The 20,614-nt window shown below is 42.1% G+C and overlaps 1 protein-coding gene across 3 annotated transcripts in view; it reads right to left on the bottom strand.

The window, feature by feature from the left end:
- The window catches only part of myh10 (myosin, heavy chain 10, non-muscle), a 52,808-nt gene extending 32,234 nt beyond the window's left edge, over positions 1-20,574 (bottom strand). Inside the window, exons 1-5 of one of the 3 annotated variants that reach the window (XM_035525570.1) lie at positions 20,470-20,574; positions 18,913-19,287; positions 15,312-15,468; positions 2,240-2,267; positions 670-772 (exon numbers count right to left, since the gene is read on the bottom strand). In XM_035525570.1, the coding sequence (XP_035381463.1) occupies positions 670-772; positions 2,240-2,267; positions 15,312-15,468; positions 18,913-19,266 (642 nt within the window). In that variant the 5' untranslated portion in view covers positions 19,267-19,287; positions 20,470-20,574. Of the gene's footprint in view, positions 1-669; positions 773-2,239; positions 2,268-15,311; positions 15,469-18,912; positions 19,288-19,386; positions 19,465-19,513; positions 19,578-20,469 lie in introns of those variants that run through there. The other 2 variants (XM_035525572.1, XM_035525575.1) reach the window with 2 other exon arrangements.
- Between the last annotated feature and the right edge of the window lie 40 nt (positions 20,575-20,614).

Raw genomic sequence — 20,614 nt, 5'->3', positions numbered from 1 at the left:
TTAGACAGGGTTCATTCTATTGTGGCCAAGTCAGATATGTAGCCTGAGGTGACTCTGTTGCCCAATCAAATTATACAGTCGGCAGAATTATCATGTCTCATTATCTAACCCTATCATACCTTAACTGGAAGATCTATGGAAATAAACAGGCAAGTACAGTTATATCAGCATTCCTGTGGGACAGCTGTAACTTGGATTACTAATTTATGGTTGAAGCCTCTACAGACGTGTGGTTCCAATATATAAACCATCACCCATATATACACATACTCTGCCCAAGCCTGAGCAAGTGAGTTTTCCAGATGAAGCCCAAAAATGTTAAAATTGGCTAATGCTGAACAGCCATGAGCAGTCATGATTAGCATGGCTTATTAATTTCTGGACAGACTACTGTTGTTCTGGGCTAAAACACGTTTTAATGGAGACTTTCAGTGGTAGTCTGGAACCCACACCCTGTCTACAGTGATGAGAGGACACTGAAGGTAGGGTTGCATAGCATATCAAAGAATCGCAATCCCATAACTAATTCCATTTATAGGTATGTCTGGGGAGTCAAACTGAAGTATGTAACACTGAAGTAGTAACACTGTTACACAAATACAATGTGGATAACTAAACTGTTATACAATGTGTTGGGAGCTGTGTGCAGTGGAAGGAATGGCAACTCACTGGAATGTTGTGGTCCTTCCTGCCTTTGTGAGAGGAAGCGACGTGGGCTAGGTACTGGATTACTTTTTTAGTATTTTCTGTTTTTCCAGCTCCAGATTCACCTCTGTGTCAGAAAATTAAACAAGCCCAGTCCCAAAATCATTACATACATACAGAGAGACAGACAAAGAGACACACAAATGCAAGCAGGGTACAATAAAATCAGAAATCACTTTTTAATTTTGTGCATGTATGCAAATATAAACTAGGCATAAGTGAGTATCAAACAAACACTGATCATCTGGGCTTCAAACAAAGCAAATATAAACAAATCCAGAGGCTTAAACCTAATGTGGACCAGATCTGGTCTCTGTCATTTATTACCTCAACTTTGTCTGCAGTAGCTGAAAGCACCACAGATCTTCAGAGAGGAGAGAGAGTACTCACTTTGAGCCCGGACCACAAGCTAGCAGCCTACATCCCACACACTTCACAAGATTTAGCTCCTACATAGGCCCATTGGAATGCATACAGCAGCATGCAAATGTATTTCTCCTGTACACTGGAATGGCTAATATACACTTCAAATATACAATTATTTTTATTTTGGTCGACACACCGGTTGTCAGAGGGCAGGACAGCTGGAAGTTTGGGTCTCTGTTCTTTGTCAATTGGCTGTAAATCTGCTATTAAGGAAAGTGAAGCAGTCACTGAAGGAGATCAGCCTGCATACTACTACACTCTTCCTGCAACAGGCTTTCACAAATCAAACTTGGGTTTTTCTTTTTAACAGCTGCATTCAACAATTAAATCAGCACATTTTGGATTTCAGTGAAACTCTAATGACTACCTTTCATTTCTCATCCCAATTTTGGTATTCTCCCCCCCTGAAAACCTTACCCAGGATAGGGACATGAGTGAGACAAAAAAAACCAAAAAAAAAACCCTTTTTCTCATTTCCTTTTAATTGCGTGTCTGCAGGGTTTCTGTTTCCGTAATAAAGGGGGCTCCGAGACGCTGGCGTGCAGACAGGACAGATGAGGAGCAGGGCTGAGGGGAGTGGGCTACAGAGGCTCTCAGCAGTATATCAAGAAGCTCCCTGTTTAAAGTTGTTAAGTGCGAGATTCCTTCTTCTCTTTCTCTCCAGCGGAATGCGCATCTGGGACTTATTCTTAGATACCGATCTAAGGGCAGCCATTGCTCTGGGACCTTCTAGGGTCAAAAGTTCAGAGGTGACTGAGCTTCACTGGGTAAAGTGAGTAAACTACAGCCATTCTCTCGAAACAAACCAGCTCCTTCAGTTATTCTTGTATATAGTCTGTTTATGCCGTTAGGCACAGACCATGAGCGCACCCAAGAACAGAGGTGCTAAACAAAATTCCTAATATGCTACTCCATCTGTGTACCATAGCAGCTAATAGCAGGAAGACTGACTGACTGACTTATTGCCGAACTCTGGATGACACACATACACAGGGTCTTAAGGTGCAAGACTACTGTTGGTCTGACTGCTTCATCTCATAGGTCCAAACAAAGACCCTAAGCACAGTGAAGACAACAGACAAACTTGGATGAATGTTGGGATACTCACGTGCACAGGATGGATTGGTCCTCACGATCTGAGAGAGAGAGAGAGAGAGAGAGAGAGAGAGAGAGAGAGAGAGAGACACACAGAGACAGACACTGTCAGCAACTAGGGTTTCAACTTACTATTACTGGCATCTAAGGCTATTTGAACTGAAGGCATCAACACATCTTCAACTACAAGACCAGACCCATGCATCAGATTGCTAAAGCAAGATTACATTCCACATCTACTTCACTTTAGTTGGTCATGGATTAAGAAATATTACTCCATAAACAGGTCAAAGCAGACTTTAACATGTTTTTCCTCTGTGCAAAACAGCTGCTGGACAGAGATGCAGCTCAGACTGACATTAACCAACAGGTTACCAGTGAGAACTTTGTTCCATAAATCACTGTGTCACTGTACACCTCAGACAACAGGAACGTTTTGTCAGACAAAGTCATTCCTAGTATCAGCAGAAAGCTCTGAATTAAACCGAGCATCTTATCTGTCCATGCATCATCAAGCTGGCACTCCCCAAGCACCAGTTCATTATTCTGCAAGAGACTTTGCACTGCAACAGCTTGAATAACTTTGCAGTTTGTGACTGAATGCATCAAGCAATCGATAGAATCTTGGCATTAGTTATGGAAGAGGTCTGAGTACAGTGTGCAATGGTCACTGCACATACACAAACTACAATACACAATAAGCTCTATCTGCATAGAGTAACAAGCTCCCAGGATTGAAATAATATTCAAAAACACAGCCAAATTAAGTATGCAGAACTAGTTGTGCAATTAAATTTTACAGCGTGATCTCATGTTAAACTTCAATATCCATCTTTAGGAGCTCTGGAAACATCATCCACAAAAACGAAATTAACAGAATTAAGCAAACCGTGCAGTATGGTTCAGTTTGATGCTAAATGAATCAGATCTCAGACTAATGGAGAAGAATCAGCCAATTTAGCTCTCTGCTTTGAGCAGGCAATACAATAATTCAACTATATTGTTGAATTATTCAGTCATTTCTGCTTAGCATACATTTAATTTGCAGTCAGTGAAAGTGACGTAGTGTGAATCCTGTCCGCCATGCGGTGCAGCAAGCCGAGGCCCACGCAAGAAACCCACACAAGAATTTGTGATGCAGACCGCCACGGTAGTGCTGCTTTTCCCTCCCACAAATGAATATTAATTTTCACAATAGCATGTCAGTTTTTTAAAAATGTTTTAAAAAAACAATATTAATTATATAATCAAATTTAGAATATTCGTTGATAGCAGCATTACGGATCACTGTAAATCCAGCATTTATTATGAGGCTAATTGAGCATTAAAGCAAATTACTGGCAATACCACATAAAAGGTCTTTTTAGGACAAGTTGTGCCAGTGCTGAGGGTCCTGGGATAAGAGCAGTCTTCGAAAAGCTGTGCCAAGTCAACATGTACTAAATTTACAGCAACCTGTTTGCCAAATTCTTATTTAATAAACTCTGAAGCCAACCCCCACAAACCCTTCAACCATCACACAGTACCAGGTTCAGTCGTTCTTGTAACAAATTCATTACATCTGACGGCCTGAAGGAAAAAGCTGATTCAGACTTGGGCTTCAGTCTGCTGTCTTAGGAAGGACATTCAAGTTGATAAGTGCAGCAATTAGCTGTGCAGTCCAGTGCAGCCAGTGCAAATCCAGCTATTGAGTTTGTACTGAGATCTCAATGACGGACAATGCAAATCAAACAGTATGAAGGGGAAATAGCTCAGTAACAGCATAAACCCCCCATGTCTCTCTCACTTATGAGCTGATTTACTCAAAAAGCATTTGATACTCCCTGTAGCCTAGTGGCTTAAATAAAACACAACAACATTAACCACTCACACTTCAGGATTATGATACAATATCACTGAGAATTATGGAAGGGCAATACGGTAAGACTATATATGACGATACTTAGACATTCTTGCATCTTAGGTCTGATGTTAGAGAGGCAATTGGGGTTGCAAATATATCATTTCAGCATCATAATTGCAATGTGCACACGCAAGTCACAGCAGGATGTCATGCTGCTTTTTTGCTGCTTGTTAAATGAAAAACTCACACGGTTCCATGACCAATCTATAAGTGAAGTCTGTCTGATGATTTTCTCCAATTTACGAGTTCTTGGATACTCAGAGTTTGAAGCTGCTGAATGACATGCAATCATTCTTGAAGAACCAAGCATGTAGTTCGGTTCCCTTTTTCTGGACCAAACAAGAAAATTACGCACCTGCTCAGGCGGTCTCGGTCCTCTTATTTGGTGCTCACCAAAGTTTGAAAGGAAGCACTTATGCTAACAAATCGCAGTAACAGATCAAATCACGCCATGCCTAATTTTAAATCGAACCAAAGCTACCAATTCTCAAGTTCAAGTTCGGTTTATTTGTCACATACATAGTCATACACAGTATAACCTGCAGTGAAATGGTTGAGAGTGCTCTGTCCAAACTGAGGAAAAAGAAAACTGGTGCATAGAGAAATATATATTCTATATATGTACAAAAATATATTAACAATGTATTCTGAACCCACTTCTGAAGTCATCTTGGAAAAATTCCTGTATTTTTCAGAGTGCAATATTTATTGCAGAAGAAAATATTGCAATGGCAGTTTTTTCTAGTATCATGCAGCCCTAGAGATAATGCACTAGCAATAAAAGTGTCACGTAGCTGTTTATTGCATTATAGCTATTTTTACAATTGTAAAAAGTACAAGCACAAATATTTCAGGAAACACGTCAATACAAAAAGTATCAAAAAGTACCAAAAACAACCAACCACCCAGAAAGAAGTAAGATATTAGGGTGTAAATGTAATAGAATGAACAGGTTACTTGTTACTATCCACACATGCATGCAGACATAGGCACGCACGGACCCCCCCCCCCCCCCCCACCCCACCACCACATCAAAGGAGGAGGAGTCACTGTTCCTGGATATCTGAAATTACAGACAAAACCCGTGAGTCTACAGTAAATGGGTTTCTGTGCTCAGCCTGCCTGCTCAGGCCCCAACCATGCAGAGGAGATAGTAAAGACTGGCCAGCAGCCCAGACAGTGTTCCAACCCTTGGGCCAATCCTTGCTACAACAGACTTTCTATTCGTACTAACGTGGAGTGTTTTTAATTAATTAATTTTTTTTTTAAAAGAAGAAGCCTTGTCCAGGATTCCACTGCATGACACTCGCTTTCATTACTTTCCATAAAGCTGAGCAGCCCTGACCTAGCAGGTCATATCCACATCCAGTAAAGGCTCAGTGACATTTCCCTCCAGCCAGCGCTGCTGTGGACACATCTCTGCTCATCCATGCAGCCATGGCTATATCTGAATAAGCACTGTTAGCCTACGTGAAGCCACAGAACCTCAGCGACTGACACAATGTCTTCCCCATTGGTTCCTTTCGGGAGAAGCGGGTCACTGGCCCCTTTAATCCCTGTTGGGCAAGGGGGAAGCCTGCAGATGAAACGATGCTAAGTGTGTTCCTGCTGCTGTGGCCATCAGTCAGGTAGGGCAGGGCTAAGGTCAGCGAGGGACACAGCTGAACACATTATGAGAATTACACACAGCCTGCTGAGACTGATCCTAGATCAGTCAGCCTAAGACTTGGTCATTTCAAACAGATGAAATGCTCACAAAAACTTTGAGTTTGAGTTTAATCAAGACTACAGCAACACATCCCCTGCCGCAATTTGAAGCATCAGATAAAATCCAACACATCCATCCCCTAGCTATGAGAGGTCTCGTGTTCCAGAAGCTCAAGAGAGAACATTCCTAACAATGTTGAGTTGTAAAGGAACCACCAGGCTAACTGAAGAAAGGGCAAATTCCAGATACAGCCACAATCCTAGCAGAGCACTACATCACACAAAACGCACAACCCCCCCCCCCCCCCAAGCCATCCACTCAAGAAAGCCTAGGATTGTGAAGAATGGCCTCTGCTATCTGTCTAACTGCAGGAAGGGAACAAAATATCAGAGTCTGAAGTGGACTCTTGACTTCCTTTCACTGTCTCCTCGGACTAAGCCTTTAAAACAGCTTTCTGAGAAGTGACGTGCTGTTTACTGGGATTCCTGAGAGGGTAGAAGATGCCAGAGAATTTATGTAAAACAGGGATGCAACCATAAAACTAACAGCAAAAAGCTAAAACACTGCTATAAAGTTGAAAACAGTAAAGCAAAAAAAAAAAAAAAAAAGTGAGCTGTGACTATCGAAAAACAAAGCATGTTTTTGCATGGAAACAGAATTTTAAAGCTGTTACTAAAAGCTCCATGCTTGGTCCCACACAGACAAAAAAAAAAATGGTTAGAAAACTTCACTAATGTTTCTATGTATGATTATGTTCTACAGATTACTCTCTTGCCTAAGACTGAAAGATCATTGAGGAAGTGGGATTCTGAGTATACAAACCAGACTTTTATGATTGTTTGAAGAGGAAAAAACATAACCCATCTCAAACATCATCCCATGTGACATCAATATATTAACAGAATCAAGGAAGAAAAAGCGTGTGGGCTCAAAGCAGAAAATTACCCATCAGTAACTGCAGATGGGAACCTGGTTACTAGTTATGTAGTTCAGCTATAATAGCTAAAATATACAACGTATGATGTGAAGGCAGACTGGCCTCTGGTCAGTAATTACAACTGGGGTAATGTCTTCCTCCACACAGCCCTCACCCTGCCTCAGCCAGTCCACACCCCTCCACAAGATTAACCAGCCACAGCATTCCACAGATTCCACACTACATCAACCAGACCAGACCAGAGAGACAGAAAATGGAGAGAAAGCGAGAGATGCAGAGAAACCAAAACAAAATAAAGCCTAGAGTGACAAAGACAGTGAGACTGAGATGGGCCTGAGTACGTGTTAAGGATGGGGTAAGGATCTTAGGGCCGTAGGGTACGGACATGCTGCTGGAAGGGAGGACGACTCTGGTGGAGGCAAGACTGGGTGCAGTATATCAGAGCTGCAGACAAAAGGTCTGTCCACTTCAAGCTGACGCTGGCGGTCAACTCAAAACACACACTAAACTGTCAGCTTGTGACACATGTATGCCTGCAGCATATGTACCGGGGAAGCATGCAGGCTCAGTTACCGATGCCTGTTACAGATACATTCCATTCTCCATTTGGCACACAGCTGTACAGACCCAACAGGGCCATTACATGGACAATTGTGGATTCATCTGTACTGCATACTGAACCACAGCCTCCGGCATTTGGCAGACGATATTATCCAGAGAGACTTACAAAAGTGCTTATTCAGGCTTTACAAGATGAGGTGTGTATTCGAATGAAGTTTGAACACATGGAGACCCAGTGTTTAGACAGACATGGCAAAGACTGCTCAATGGCAAATTGTTCTTGTAACTAGTAGCAACCTAAATGCTACATCAAAAATGATCAGATGACCTTGCTTCATGTGTGTTTGGAATTTAAAACCTACAAAAGTCCAGTTTGACTAACTCAGTATTAAGCTAAAACCCATGCCAAGCCAATGGCATGAGCCATATGGCAAGAATGAAAAACACATTTGTAGATCCAAATACTGATTATGAAAATATCAAACATTTACCAGTCTAGTGATTAACAGTGGATTAACTGCTCAAAATCATAATGGAATTGGGTGCTAGCCACCCAATCATCCCAACAACTTCAACGCCTAAAAGTGCTTTTATGTCGCAAAAAAAAAAGATGAGATGTGAAAACTGCAGCAAGTTCAGTGACAGGATGGGGGCATTACCAACACATCACCCAGCTGTCCCTGATGAATCCTGCAGGAATGTAGCATGTCACTGTTTGAACCATCCAGCTGCTACCAAAGAATGCTAAGGAATCTGCCTCAGAGATCACTAATTCCCACAAACCTAGTAAGGTCTGAGCAGCTGCACACCAAATATGCCCATTCTGTATTCACTCGCTCAGCCTTCTCCTTTTGCCAAAATGTACGTTCAGACCATGAACTTGAGATCCTGGGCAGGACCACATGTCTGGCATAACATTTACAAACATGTTAAGTAGAGTTACAGTATACATTCAAAATATTCAAAGTCTTTCCAATGTAAAAAATATACCAGTAGTAACTGTGGTGAGCCAAGATCTGCCTTTGGGCCACTGTTAACAGAAGAGGGAGCTGATCCCACACCAGAAGATGGACCCCACCAGTATAGACCCAGGCTCCCAAAATGAGCGAGTGACTCATTCACATAGAGACAAGACTACAAGGCTCATCACCGAGCCGGAATAACGAAAGGGACTCGCATTCCTGAACGCTGAAGAAAGCCCGGTCCCTGAATGTGCTTCGTCATGCACACTCACCGAGGCATTGTGGGATGTGTGACCTCAGAAAGGCAGCCGTTTGTGCTCCCTATGGTGAGAGAAACGGTGTGGGCTGCAGAGAGATGCACTGCTCCCTGCCCACCTGCTCCACACCACCGACCTGACAGGCACATCACTCACTGGGTCACAGCTGCTCGTCACTAATGCCCCTGATTCCCCTCGCCACGCTGGTGCCCTGTGGCAATGGCTGAATTTAGCTGATGGAAGAGGGATATGATCCAATCACTGGATATTTGAGACAATGGCTAAATGGAAAATTACAATAGGGGCTCGAGCACTACGTGCCTGGACCCTAAATATCATTTTGGCACATACAAAGTATCCCAGGAGGAAATAGGACATCGAATTAGAGGGATATTTAGGGAGAGAGACATTACAACATCATTGATGGGTGGAAAGAGTACCATGCATCAAGGGCAAATGGAGAGAGTGCAGAGAAACAGGACGTTTCAGCCAGAGGTCTTTCGTCAGCTGTTTCTCTGGAAACCTTATGCACTTAACTACAATTTTTAATAATATCGCTACATTTTTTACTATAGTACATTGCAATTTCTCAACTGAAATCTCCTATGGAGACGTACATTTTGGCCAAACCCAAAACTGCATAATATTAAGCTTTTCATAGTCTGAACAGCAAACACTCAGACATAATAGTTTGAATTTTATATCAAACATTTAAATAAATTAATGAAAGGAAGCATTATTATTTAAATATTCATTTTAAGTTGTTACTTGAAAAATTACCTAAACAGGAAAGTATCTAGAAACTAGGTTTTGATTATTTAATTTGTACCATTTCAAGAATCACCCAATGGTTTGGAAAATTTTACTAAAAGTTAAAATCATACACAAATTTCAAATGAAAATTTCACAGGCCATTTTGAAAAGCTACAAGAATCAAGAACACGTTTCAAAAGTACAAGCCCAAGGCAGCGTCACAGGATACTGACAATGATACTGAGACCATAATAATGATTTGCTCAAGACCCATCCCCAAGGGCTAAAAAGAAATGCAATCCAAAGGCCAGTGGACCACAGGAGCAGTGACCACCGTTTGCTCAAATCGGTTGCTTGGTTCATGCCTCACTTGGCTACTTAGCCTAGTTTATCCAGATAAAAATAGACTGCACTGAATCTAGATAAAGCAGATCTGGTCATACTGGTGTGTAAGGGGGGGTAATGAAAGGATGCTGCATGAGAATGTATGTTTAGCAGCTAGAGTTCCCTGCCACTACTGGATTTTCACTGCACCCTTCTATGCTCTGAGGGACAGGTGTACAATGGCTGAAAAACAGCCTCAAACCAGCCCTGACTACCATTACTGTGCTACCGTTGAAATATAGCCGATACGCTGCAATTCAGAGGAACTCTGTGTGCTCCAGTAGATAAAGGATAGATGGGTGCTTGCTGCAAAGCCCTGGCTTCAGTTCAAAGAACACAGGACTGAAACATATTACTGTTCATTTACTGGGCCTATTGATAGCAGGTGGGACAACCCCAGGAGACTATAGTTGAACATACATGCCTGGGCAAAATAAATGGCCAAAGTCTTAACACAGTCTTAACAAATAATCAAAAATCTTCAAATATCCAGACATGGTAGTTTGAATTTTATATCAAACATTTAAATAGTTTCATGATTTGATCTTTTTGCATACAAAAGAGGACTATAAGTGAATTTCCATTTCCAGCTTTTTATCCCAACATTTCACTACAACAACAACAAGTAAAGTGTGACAGCATTTTTAAAGTTCTTGTTCATTTTAGCCCACTTTTTCACCCAGGGGTTCACACACACACACACACACACACACACACAAACACACACACACAAACACACACACACACACACACACACACACACACACAAACACACACACACACACACACAAACACACACAAACACACACACACACACACACAAACACACACAAACACACAAACACACACACACACAAACACACACACACACAAACACACACACACAAACACACACACACAAACACACACACACACAAACACACTAATGAAAACAAACTTAAATTTCAAATTCACCAATAGGCCCTAGAGTGAGGATTTCCCCTCCATCTCCAACAGCCTGATGACTAGGGTACAGAGAGGGGGTGAGAAAAGGGGAAACAAAAAGCCCAGCAAAGTGGCACACTTTGTCTCCAAAGACACTTTGGTGGTCTCCAAAGATGAGCTGTTGAAGCCATTTTCTGCTGAACTCAGATGTTTTCATTTCAGTAAATCAGCATTTCCTGAACACGCGTTCCACACTTTGATATAATTAGCCCTTAATAGCCCAGTGGCTACAGTCAACAGCCAATGAGGGGGATTATAGAAAGCACCTTGAAACTTAATCTAGTGGGGAATGTCTGATGTTCAGTTCTTTGGGGGAGAGAATGTTACAAAACATGAGTCTGTACAAGCTAAACCTCACTTAAAATGTTCCATCAGGGTTTACAGTGGCATCTAAGGCACGCTGAAATTAGACATGCGCCTTAAACATAGTGAGGCTGCCTTCAGCATTTTATTAACCCATCTGCACTTTGATCTCTGGTACAGCAGGGCAGGGGAAATTGGCTTCTCAAGACTATGATTACTTTCAACACTCAAGGTCAGACACAAGACCAACTATGAAGGAGACCAATGACCTCATACCCAGCAGTCAAACCACTTCGCTCAATGAAAGAGGGATCAGTTACCATGCCATGGCCGCTGCCACTCACCACGGCGGGGAGGAATGTTCCCCAGGACTGAACTGTGAGGGGAGATTTAAAAAATGGAAACAAAATTACCAGCTGTGCCATTTTGAGAAATAAAATGTATGCTCATTAGGTTAACGGTTAAAATCCTCACAGCTTGTGACCCCCTAAAACGAACCAGGTTAGCACACTTCACTAGGGAAATGAGCCAGCCTGGTTTCAACCTGGAAGCTAATTACAGTTGGCAACCACACTACAATACACCTCACAAGTGGTTCCTCACCAGCTAAACAGATGTAGGTTTTCTGGTAGATACACTCATCAGTGGGAAAATACTCTCTTTGGTATTTCAGAGCATCCATAGAAGCAATCCAACCATGTATTCTCATGATGTGCTCATACTCTTGATGGGATTTAAAAGATTCAAACAGTGCATCTCTTGAACCAAAAAGTGTGATCACAAGTGTGATCCTAATTGCCAGCATGTTTGCAAGCTGACTGGTGACTGGTGACAACAGGCGTAGTAACACACAGAAGAGAGCGAGGACCTTCCACTTACTTTAACCCTGTAATCCTCAAGGTGTTGGAGCATGTAGCACTCCTGTGTGTGTGTGTGTACGCTTCAAGAAGTAGTCATTGGGATCTGTGAATCCCAGCCAAGTTCGACCCAGCACACACTGACCCCCCATCCCAGTTCCACATACCCCCACCCCCCAACCCTGAGCTACACAAAGGCTTCATTGTGCACCACAATGCAGGTCAGCCACCCCTCCACAGCCCGCCTGCCCTGCCTCCAGTCTGGGAAGTGTGTGGCCCGAGTTCTGCCGCTCCTGCTCCAACCACAGAATCTGCTCCTCTCCAGGAGCCACCATTTTATCTCCACTACACCTCCTATTGTCGCCACTCTGAAAGAGCTGATGGAAGAACAACAGCTGAAAGAATAGACTCTGGAATGTTCTGGAAAGAAAGTCCTATGCAATGTCTGAGGGTCAAAACTTTAAAAAGGTGCTTTAGTCAATTTCACCCCCCCCCCCCCCCCTTTTATTACTAATGTCACAGACTGTGAAATATGTAGAATATAACAAAACATTTATTTTAGCAGTGGCATCAGCAAATGTATATTAGGTGCCTGTTTGGAAAAACCGTGTTCCGGACCGGAGGCTTGTTATGTGTTTACATTGCCCTTCTGTGTCACTTCATAAGACACTCAATGAATGCCCCAATACCTCCAACTGCAATCTGTGAATGGCAGAATCCAGTAAATGACCAGGTACTTGTACTGTGGGCAAAAAGCAAACAAACAAAAAAACAACCCACACTGTGCTGTAAAACTAAATTCACAACAAAAGCGAGAGTAAACAGAGGAAGTGCTTTTATGAAATGAAAAGAACTGGTACTTGCAACAGGGATGAAGTTGGACACAGAATTAACTACATCTCTCCCAGACAGGTATTTAAACACAGTCTGTATAATGCATTGAAATGACTGAGTGACAACGAAACAAGTAGATAAATCTCTCACTTTGGGAGCTGAGTAAAGTAATGCTTTAGGTGAACCAACTTCAGAAAAATGTGTGTAATGTTAGTCAGCTGCATCCAATTCCCTTGTAGCTAACCATGCTAACTAGCCAACATAGGTAGTGACAAACTCATGGGCACTCATTACAAAGAAACATTGGAAAGGAAAAACAAATCAATCAGCTATTCTTACAGCAGCAAATCACTATGAGCCGAATTCTAAGGTGTTTTAAGGTTTATCATTTCACATCAAGATGCCAAATTTGGTTTGTGGGCAACACCACAGAGTAAAATGCTAGCACCATCTCACCCCCCAGGCATGGGAGCTTAATGCCTGCTCTGGACAAATGCCACCACTATACCAAGAACAATTTATAGAGTACTTATGTAACAGTAAGTCCCTCTGAAAAAAAAATGCAATAGTACGTCATCATAATTTGTCTTAATTTTTATTAATTAATACAAGATTCTTTCACCAGACTCCATGACCTTTTGCCTAAATGGTGGTAGCAGTGATAAAAATAGCACTTGTGCTATTTGTATTTTAACAATTCTCTTTTTTTTTTTTTTTTTTTATTCTATACTCCACTAAATGGGAATTTAAATAAAACTACAAAGACTGTCAATTTTATTTCAAAAGAATTGATATCTATACTGGGTACGCTATACAAGAATCACAGAGCTTTTTAAACATGCTGCTCTAAATTTGACCCAAATCAAACCTATAATACAGCAATCTTTTGCATTCATCTGACTGACTTGGACAATTAAGAACATTTTTGGTCCTAAAACGTATTGAGACATAATCCAGCTGCAACCACCACAAACACACACTTATAGCAGGTATAACGGTACAATAACAGCTGGGGAAGAATCAAGTTGGCTGTGGCAGCCAGCTTGGTTCTTACCCAGCTGTTACTGTATCTGAATACTTTCAGTCTCCTAGAAATGGAAGCTTTATGAATAAAAACAGGCTACACTTCACACAGCATAGTTATACATACTAGGGTCATATCATTAGACTGACAAAATTGGTTGACTACGTTTCCAGAAATTTAACAAGATCAATGGAAATCCTCTTGATAATGCACCGGTCCTACTACACACGACATTTAATTTTGACTATTCTATTTCAGCTGGCTTGAACTGGAGGATTACTGTAATAAGTAGTGTTATATTGGTAATATATGTAAGCAGCTCTAGATAAGAGCTCCTGCCAAAATCCTTAAGTACAAATGTAATATATGGCCTCACTATTATTCAATTATGACTTGAATTTAACAATTCATTATTTCAAAAGGTTCAATGCAATGATCCAGGAAACAATCATCCCAAACTTTAATAGGATTTGATTCAAATTAGGTTACTGCAGGATGAATGAACCTTTTTTATGCTGATGGACAGTGTGGAGCTAAATGTTAACATTAAATGCCCCCGCCCCCCCGGCTTGCTCTGTGACTGAGCAAACTCAGAAGCTAAATAATACTTTGTTTATTTATTTAGTTTTAATGAATACTAAAATTAATTACAATAATCTATAATGAATTCTAATAATCTCTAAAACTGCTGCTGAGCCTACATCTTTAGATTGGTGCATGATAGCCCACTGATTTAAAAAAAAAAATAAAATAAAAAAAGCCCACCCCTACAAGCCTCTTATACTGAAACCCATCAGGACAGCAAACACTGATCCACCTCTGCTCCTTGGCTGAGGTGTCTGAGCCACTGATGCGGATCATTTTTGCTTTCTTTATTCAGATATGCATAATCCCCCAGCTGGAGCTATAAAAACCCAGAGCCCACCACAGAGAAACCAGAGAACACACACACAGCCCATCCCACTTTCTTCTCTCCTGGTCCTGCATTCCAGATGGGGCAAGCAAAATGAATTTCTCTCTAGGAGTGGAAAAACAAACCAAAGTATAACAGATACCATTGGAAATGCTGCCTGTCCTATTTCTTGTGCCTACGTCATCCAATGAAACATGAAGTACAGCCAACATAACTAAATAAGGCAAAAGGATGGCCAAAACAACAACTGAGAATGCGAGTAAGTTCAGGGGATCTTGACTACTTAATGCATGACGAAGAAGGGGGAAAATCATCTGCAACATTTCACAATTCTTTTTACTCCGATAATGAGCAGAATGGAGAACTCGACTACAACTGAACTGCAGTTATCTCCAGCTATCAGCAGAAACAATGCAAGTGCTGGACCTGGTTCCGCACAAATAAATTTCCCAAACCCCACTGAACACAAACTAAGGCATGGAGTGCCTTCTTCATGGAAACACACGGCCATGTGCCAGTAACCAGTCAACAGCAGAGACTGGAAGCAACAAGTAAGCTGGCATTTAGCCTACTTTTTATTTTCACAGCACAATAATTACAGCAACACCATTGTAAGATTGCAGTTGCAACACCAAGCTATGCAATCAGAATATGCCCATCATTCACAGACTTGCTGCGTTGTTGGTTTATACTCAGTAGTCTTACCTTGTAGCATGCATCTGTAGGCAGACTCAGAAATGGCATAGATATGGGGTGGCATTTCATGCCTCTTCTTCCCCCTGTACATCTCGATGATGTTCTCAGAGTATATGGGAAGATTTTTGTATGGATTTATCACCACACAGAAGAGACCAGAATAAGTCTGCAAAACAAAAACAACAACAAAAAAAGTGAGATTCATAATTTAAATATTGACACTAGTGCTTACCATTACCAACCTTTCTCATGCAAGTGAAGAGCTCAGACAACAAACTTTCATTTTAAATTATACTAATATTTTTTGGCAATTGTGTTCTGTCAATTCTATAAAGCTCCCCTCATGTTAATATCTTCCATTATTTTTCTTCACAATGAAGATTTTTCATAGGTCATTTGATGATACTTAAAGGGGAATGGCAATGAGGTGACAGTGACTGGCTTTGTTGACAGCCGATACTGACGGTAAAACATGACCATACAGGCAGCAAACTTGACATCAGCTATATTAAGTGTATATTAAGCTCCCATGCCAGCCACTCTGGTGGCTTCAAAACTTCACAACTGGGGTCAACAGAGATGTACAGTCCATACAGTCTATGAATGCTACTCACATTTAACCTTTATTTAGCAGGTATGTAGATAAGTTAGCTACGTGACATGCGCACTGCACCGTGCAGGGAGCACGCCAGTTGTCATTGTGCCCTGTCAAAATAGCAGCAGCCGATTATTCCATGTTTTAATTCATGCTTAATGAATGGCCTATAAAACAGCAGACTACCTGGGTCAGATCTCTTGTGCTCCTACATTAAAATTCCATGCACATTTTTAGAAAAGAAAAGACAAATGTGAGGAGTTTAGTTGCCCTGTAGAACCCATATCTGTCTCCCTGTGTGTTTTAAAGATGATTACTCAAATAGTAAAAATAAATAAATAGATTTTTATTTTGTGTGTATATATATATATATATATATATATATATATATATATATATATATATATATATATACACACACACACACACACACACACACACACACACACACACACACACACACACACACACACACACACACACACACACATACATATATATACACACACATATATAATAATAATAATAATAATAATAATAATGTTTTTTTAACTTAACAACTTTTGGGCTTTATTATCCACTTATAATTATAGACTGAGACTAGCCATTAAAATGAACAAGATAAATACTAAATATATGACAATTTGTGCTAGTCAGTCATTCACTGAAGGTACCTGTTCCACAAACAGGAAATTCTTTAGCTGAATGGCACTGGGAATTTCCTGCACTGGGTTCATCACACACTCAGGATTTATTCTGAGAGACACTGGCTGCAAACGTTAAAATGTATATAGTTTTGGTAAAATATTTTAGTGATGGAAAAACGCTAGTTTGAATGGAGGCGACTGCCATCCTGGGTTGAGTGATAAAAGCTGGTAGTAGGAGGAGGTGACTATAGGAGGATGTGACCATAGGAGGAGGTGCATACACACTTGTCAGGAGTGAGACAATCCCTGTCTGCTCATAAAAGTGTGTGTTTGGGGGGGGGCTATGGCTAGTGCTGTCTTACACCGCCCCCTATGCTAGACGCTAGACAAAGCTAAGCAGCCAGAAGATCTGATGGGAACAACAGGACGATGACTCAGGAGCTCGGTGGCCAGGAGTGAAATCTGCATGGCCTTCGGTAGTAGCCTGCATTCTCTCTCTCTCACACACACACACACACACGTTATATATATAATAACATGCAACACAGACAAAAACAGAAAGGAAGATAAAATTAAAGAAGACTTTGTGGAATGAGTGGAGACCTCCTGTGTTCAGAAAAAATGACCTAAAATTTTAAGGCCAAAATAACCCACTCAACCTTTTACTTCGAAACAGTGTAAACCCAGACCTGAGGAAGACTGGCTAGAAAGCAACACCCCCCCAACCCCAGACACGCAAAGGGCAAGAGAAAGAATCTTCTAAAAACATGTCTACAGGAGGTGCTGGACATACAGACACAGGCCAGGTCTGGTCATTGTCAAAACAGCACCAGGTCTGTGCTAATGTTAAAAAAAGGAAAATCAAAAGCTAATGAAACACAGGACGTTCAGTGCTGTACACAACAGAATTGTGGGAAAAGGGACCACCATGACACTGCGTTCCTCTCAAATTCATCTCCAATTTGATGTGTTATAACAGAAGGTGAAGAGATTGCATTGCTTCAGCAGACAAGTTAGCTTCATGACTAAACTTGAAATTGAAACATGCTCGTTTTAAGCTTTTCCTTAATATTAAATACAGCTGTCATCATTCTTGATCCAAAACTGAAGAGGTGCAAAAAGCATGCCAAGCATGTGGGCAGAGGAGTCAAGAGCCTAGCGTTCCACACCACAGCCCGGGAACTCAAGTTTAAACCCTTTCCCAAATTTCCACCTGGGTAATGAGTCAACACTGGAACGTGCTGTTCCCAGTGAGAGGCTGGTAAAGCATGGCAGAGTTGGAGCAAGGCACTGCTGTCCACGCTCTCCTACATCAGTACACAGGTGTGGGAGGCATGGAACGGCAGCCTCACATGGAGCTCCGCCACCTCCCTACCCACACAGCACAAGCAGTGGCCTCGCCAACACGTCTCCTCGCACCCCTAAATCTTCCACAGCTAGTCTGGGGCAGTACAGCATTCAAGAGCTCCCACATTCATCTCGAAGTAGAGAACTTGCGCAGGACTACGAGCTTGTGCTGCATTATGCAACTAAGGGGAGGTTAGCATTAGCTCCTGCTATGCAGCCATTTTCACCGAGGTGAGTCTGGACACTGTACACTAAACATCGCTTTGCTGGCAAAGCAAGGTCTGGCTACCTCTTCACACGAAGGCCTCTCAGGCTAATTGCTTTACAACAGGAAGGAGGCAGGAGTGTTGCAGCCATATGGCATGGAGCATTAATATCACCGGGCCCAGAGCAGCCCAATAGCACAGCACAGGTCACCTCATGGGAGACACCTGTACACCCTGACCAACGCACGTTCATGACAACTAAGTTCAAACCTAGTTTACCAAATCCCAAATGTGACAAGTTGGATTACCTTTATTACTAAGAGATGGGAATACAGGACCTCTCAGTCCACAGCACAATGCTTGAGATTCTGAGAGAATATCCAGAGTGATAATGAGATTCTCATGCAGCACTGGAGAGGCTGTGTGTGTGTGTGTGTGTGTGTGTGTGTACTGGGAAAAGCAGTGGGCCCCTCCTCATTGAGATTCCATAATGACCTCATGACTGCTGCCCTCTTGCTCACTGTGGTAGTGTTTGGGGGGTGGCAGTTAGCCTGCCTGTGCCCATTTCTGTCCCCCCATCTCTCTCCCCTAGAGTGCATATGCTATGAAATGGGTCAAGACAACTCTATGCACTATAACTGGTTTTGAGGGCATCACTATAAACTGATAAAAAAAATCTTCAGCTCATCCACATGAATACAGTTAGTACAATGATTTTTTTTCTCATTTTGCCTGAGAATCCTAAATCAGGTTAAGTGTCCATGCAGTAATGCCCAACAGCTGGAGTAGACAAGCAAGAAACGTGGCAGACTCACGTAAATGAGGCCGGAGTAGTATCTGTCCTTCAGGTTGTGCAGTACTGAGGCTTCGTTCAGGCAGGTGAGCTCAGCCATGTCCTCCACCTTGCTGAACTTGGGAGGGTTCATCTTCTGGACGTCGTCCTTGTTCACCAGGGCCTTTTTTCCATTTTCAGCCAGTTCAACCAGCACTTCCTCCCCCCTCTCCTCACGGATGCTAGCCGCCTCGAAGCCGTGCCTCTCCGACGGAACCCACACCAGCTTCTTGGCAGTCCAGTCGGCCTGCGTGGCCGGATTGTAGACCACGGCCCGGTCCACAAACAGGTACCGCTCTGGGTCCTCCTGTCCACTCCTCTGTGCCATCTCCGGCATTGGGGACTACAGACAAGCCACCTGCAGGTGAACGCAGAGAAATTAACCTACACCTGGGTCAGTGCTAATGCACCACAATCGTAAAGCACACCCAAAAGAAAATGCGCAAAAGGAAGCAACCTTGAAGAAACAAATTCAAGATAGGTTACACTGGTTGCAATGACTGACTGAAAAGAAGAGTTCAACATTCCAGGTCCAGAAAAATCATTTGTAATGCCACATGGAAGCACTTCATAAGACAACTTACCAAAAACAGAACACAGAACAGTATATTTTGCTATATGTCCACTATGTTGTTTTAGAACAGTGATAGCTCATATCAGTGACAGATTAGAGACGTAACTACAAATTTAGCGTAGTTTGAACTGTGGGCTGTGTTAAAAATACCCAAAGCAAATGTTTGCGCCCTCATGATTTACTGCGGCCTTTCAAAAGATGGATACAGAACCCAAAAGAGCCAAATGGCCGTCAGTCAGCACTAGGTTATAACTGTGAACTAAACTTGGTGGAATTTATGCAGAGCACTAAAAATAATTCAAGCTGGAAAAAAAAAAAAAAAAAAAAAAGTCAAGCCTTCAGTTTCGACCGTCGGCGCGGTCGTTTGCAATCTCCGGCGTTAATGCGCCTTCACAGCTAGTGTCTCACCAAAGACTCAGGCTAGGACCAGCCTAGCTAACAGCGTTTCAATGTTACATTCTCTCACCCACAAAAGACACCTTTACCCGCCCCCCATCCCTCACCGTTCAAAGTAAATCAGAAATATCACTTCACATAAGCAACAAAGCAACGTCGGGTTAAAAGCTGACCTCGACAAACGTCTAACTTGAGTTATGCGGCATTACTCGACGATGCCGTTAGCGGACAAGCTAGCTATCTTAGCAGCCTAGTAACAGAGCCGCACGCGCCTCATCATCTAGCGACCGTTACTGCCACAAATACGGACGAGAGCAGCACTAGCGACAAGCTTATCCAGACACGACGGCTCTCCTTTGTGTTAGGATTACCAAAATACTATATTTTTATACTTAAAAACGTACTGCGCAAAAAAAAAATTAAAAAAAATTATATATATATATATACCGCGAACATTTAACCCGCTAAAGACCTTTAGCGTGAACGCCTCAGCGTCCCTATGACCCAAAGTAGTGGCGAATTAATCCACATCCCAGCAGAAAACCAACATCCTTAAACGTAATGACTTACACAGGGTAGATGGCGACGATACCCACGTACACGAAAAGGTGAATAAATTACTATCCAGTGCGTCCAGTTTTAAGAATCCAGTTCTTGTGAAAGTCGGTCAATACTCCGTTGTCTCAACCGACCGCAGCGCGCCACCTTTCTGTTC

This window comes from Electrophorus electricus, chromosome 1 (assembly GCF_013358815.1).
Source record: "Electrophorus electricus isolate fEleEle1 chromosome 1, fEleEle1.pri, whole genome shotgun sequence".
Taxonomy (NCBI): domain Eukaryota; kingdom Metazoa; phylum Chordata; class Actinopteri; order Gymnotiformes; family Gymnotidae; genus Electrophorus; species Electrophorus electricus.
Note: the sequence above shows the minus strand (reverse complement) of the source record. Positions and strands in the feature narration are given on the sequence as shown.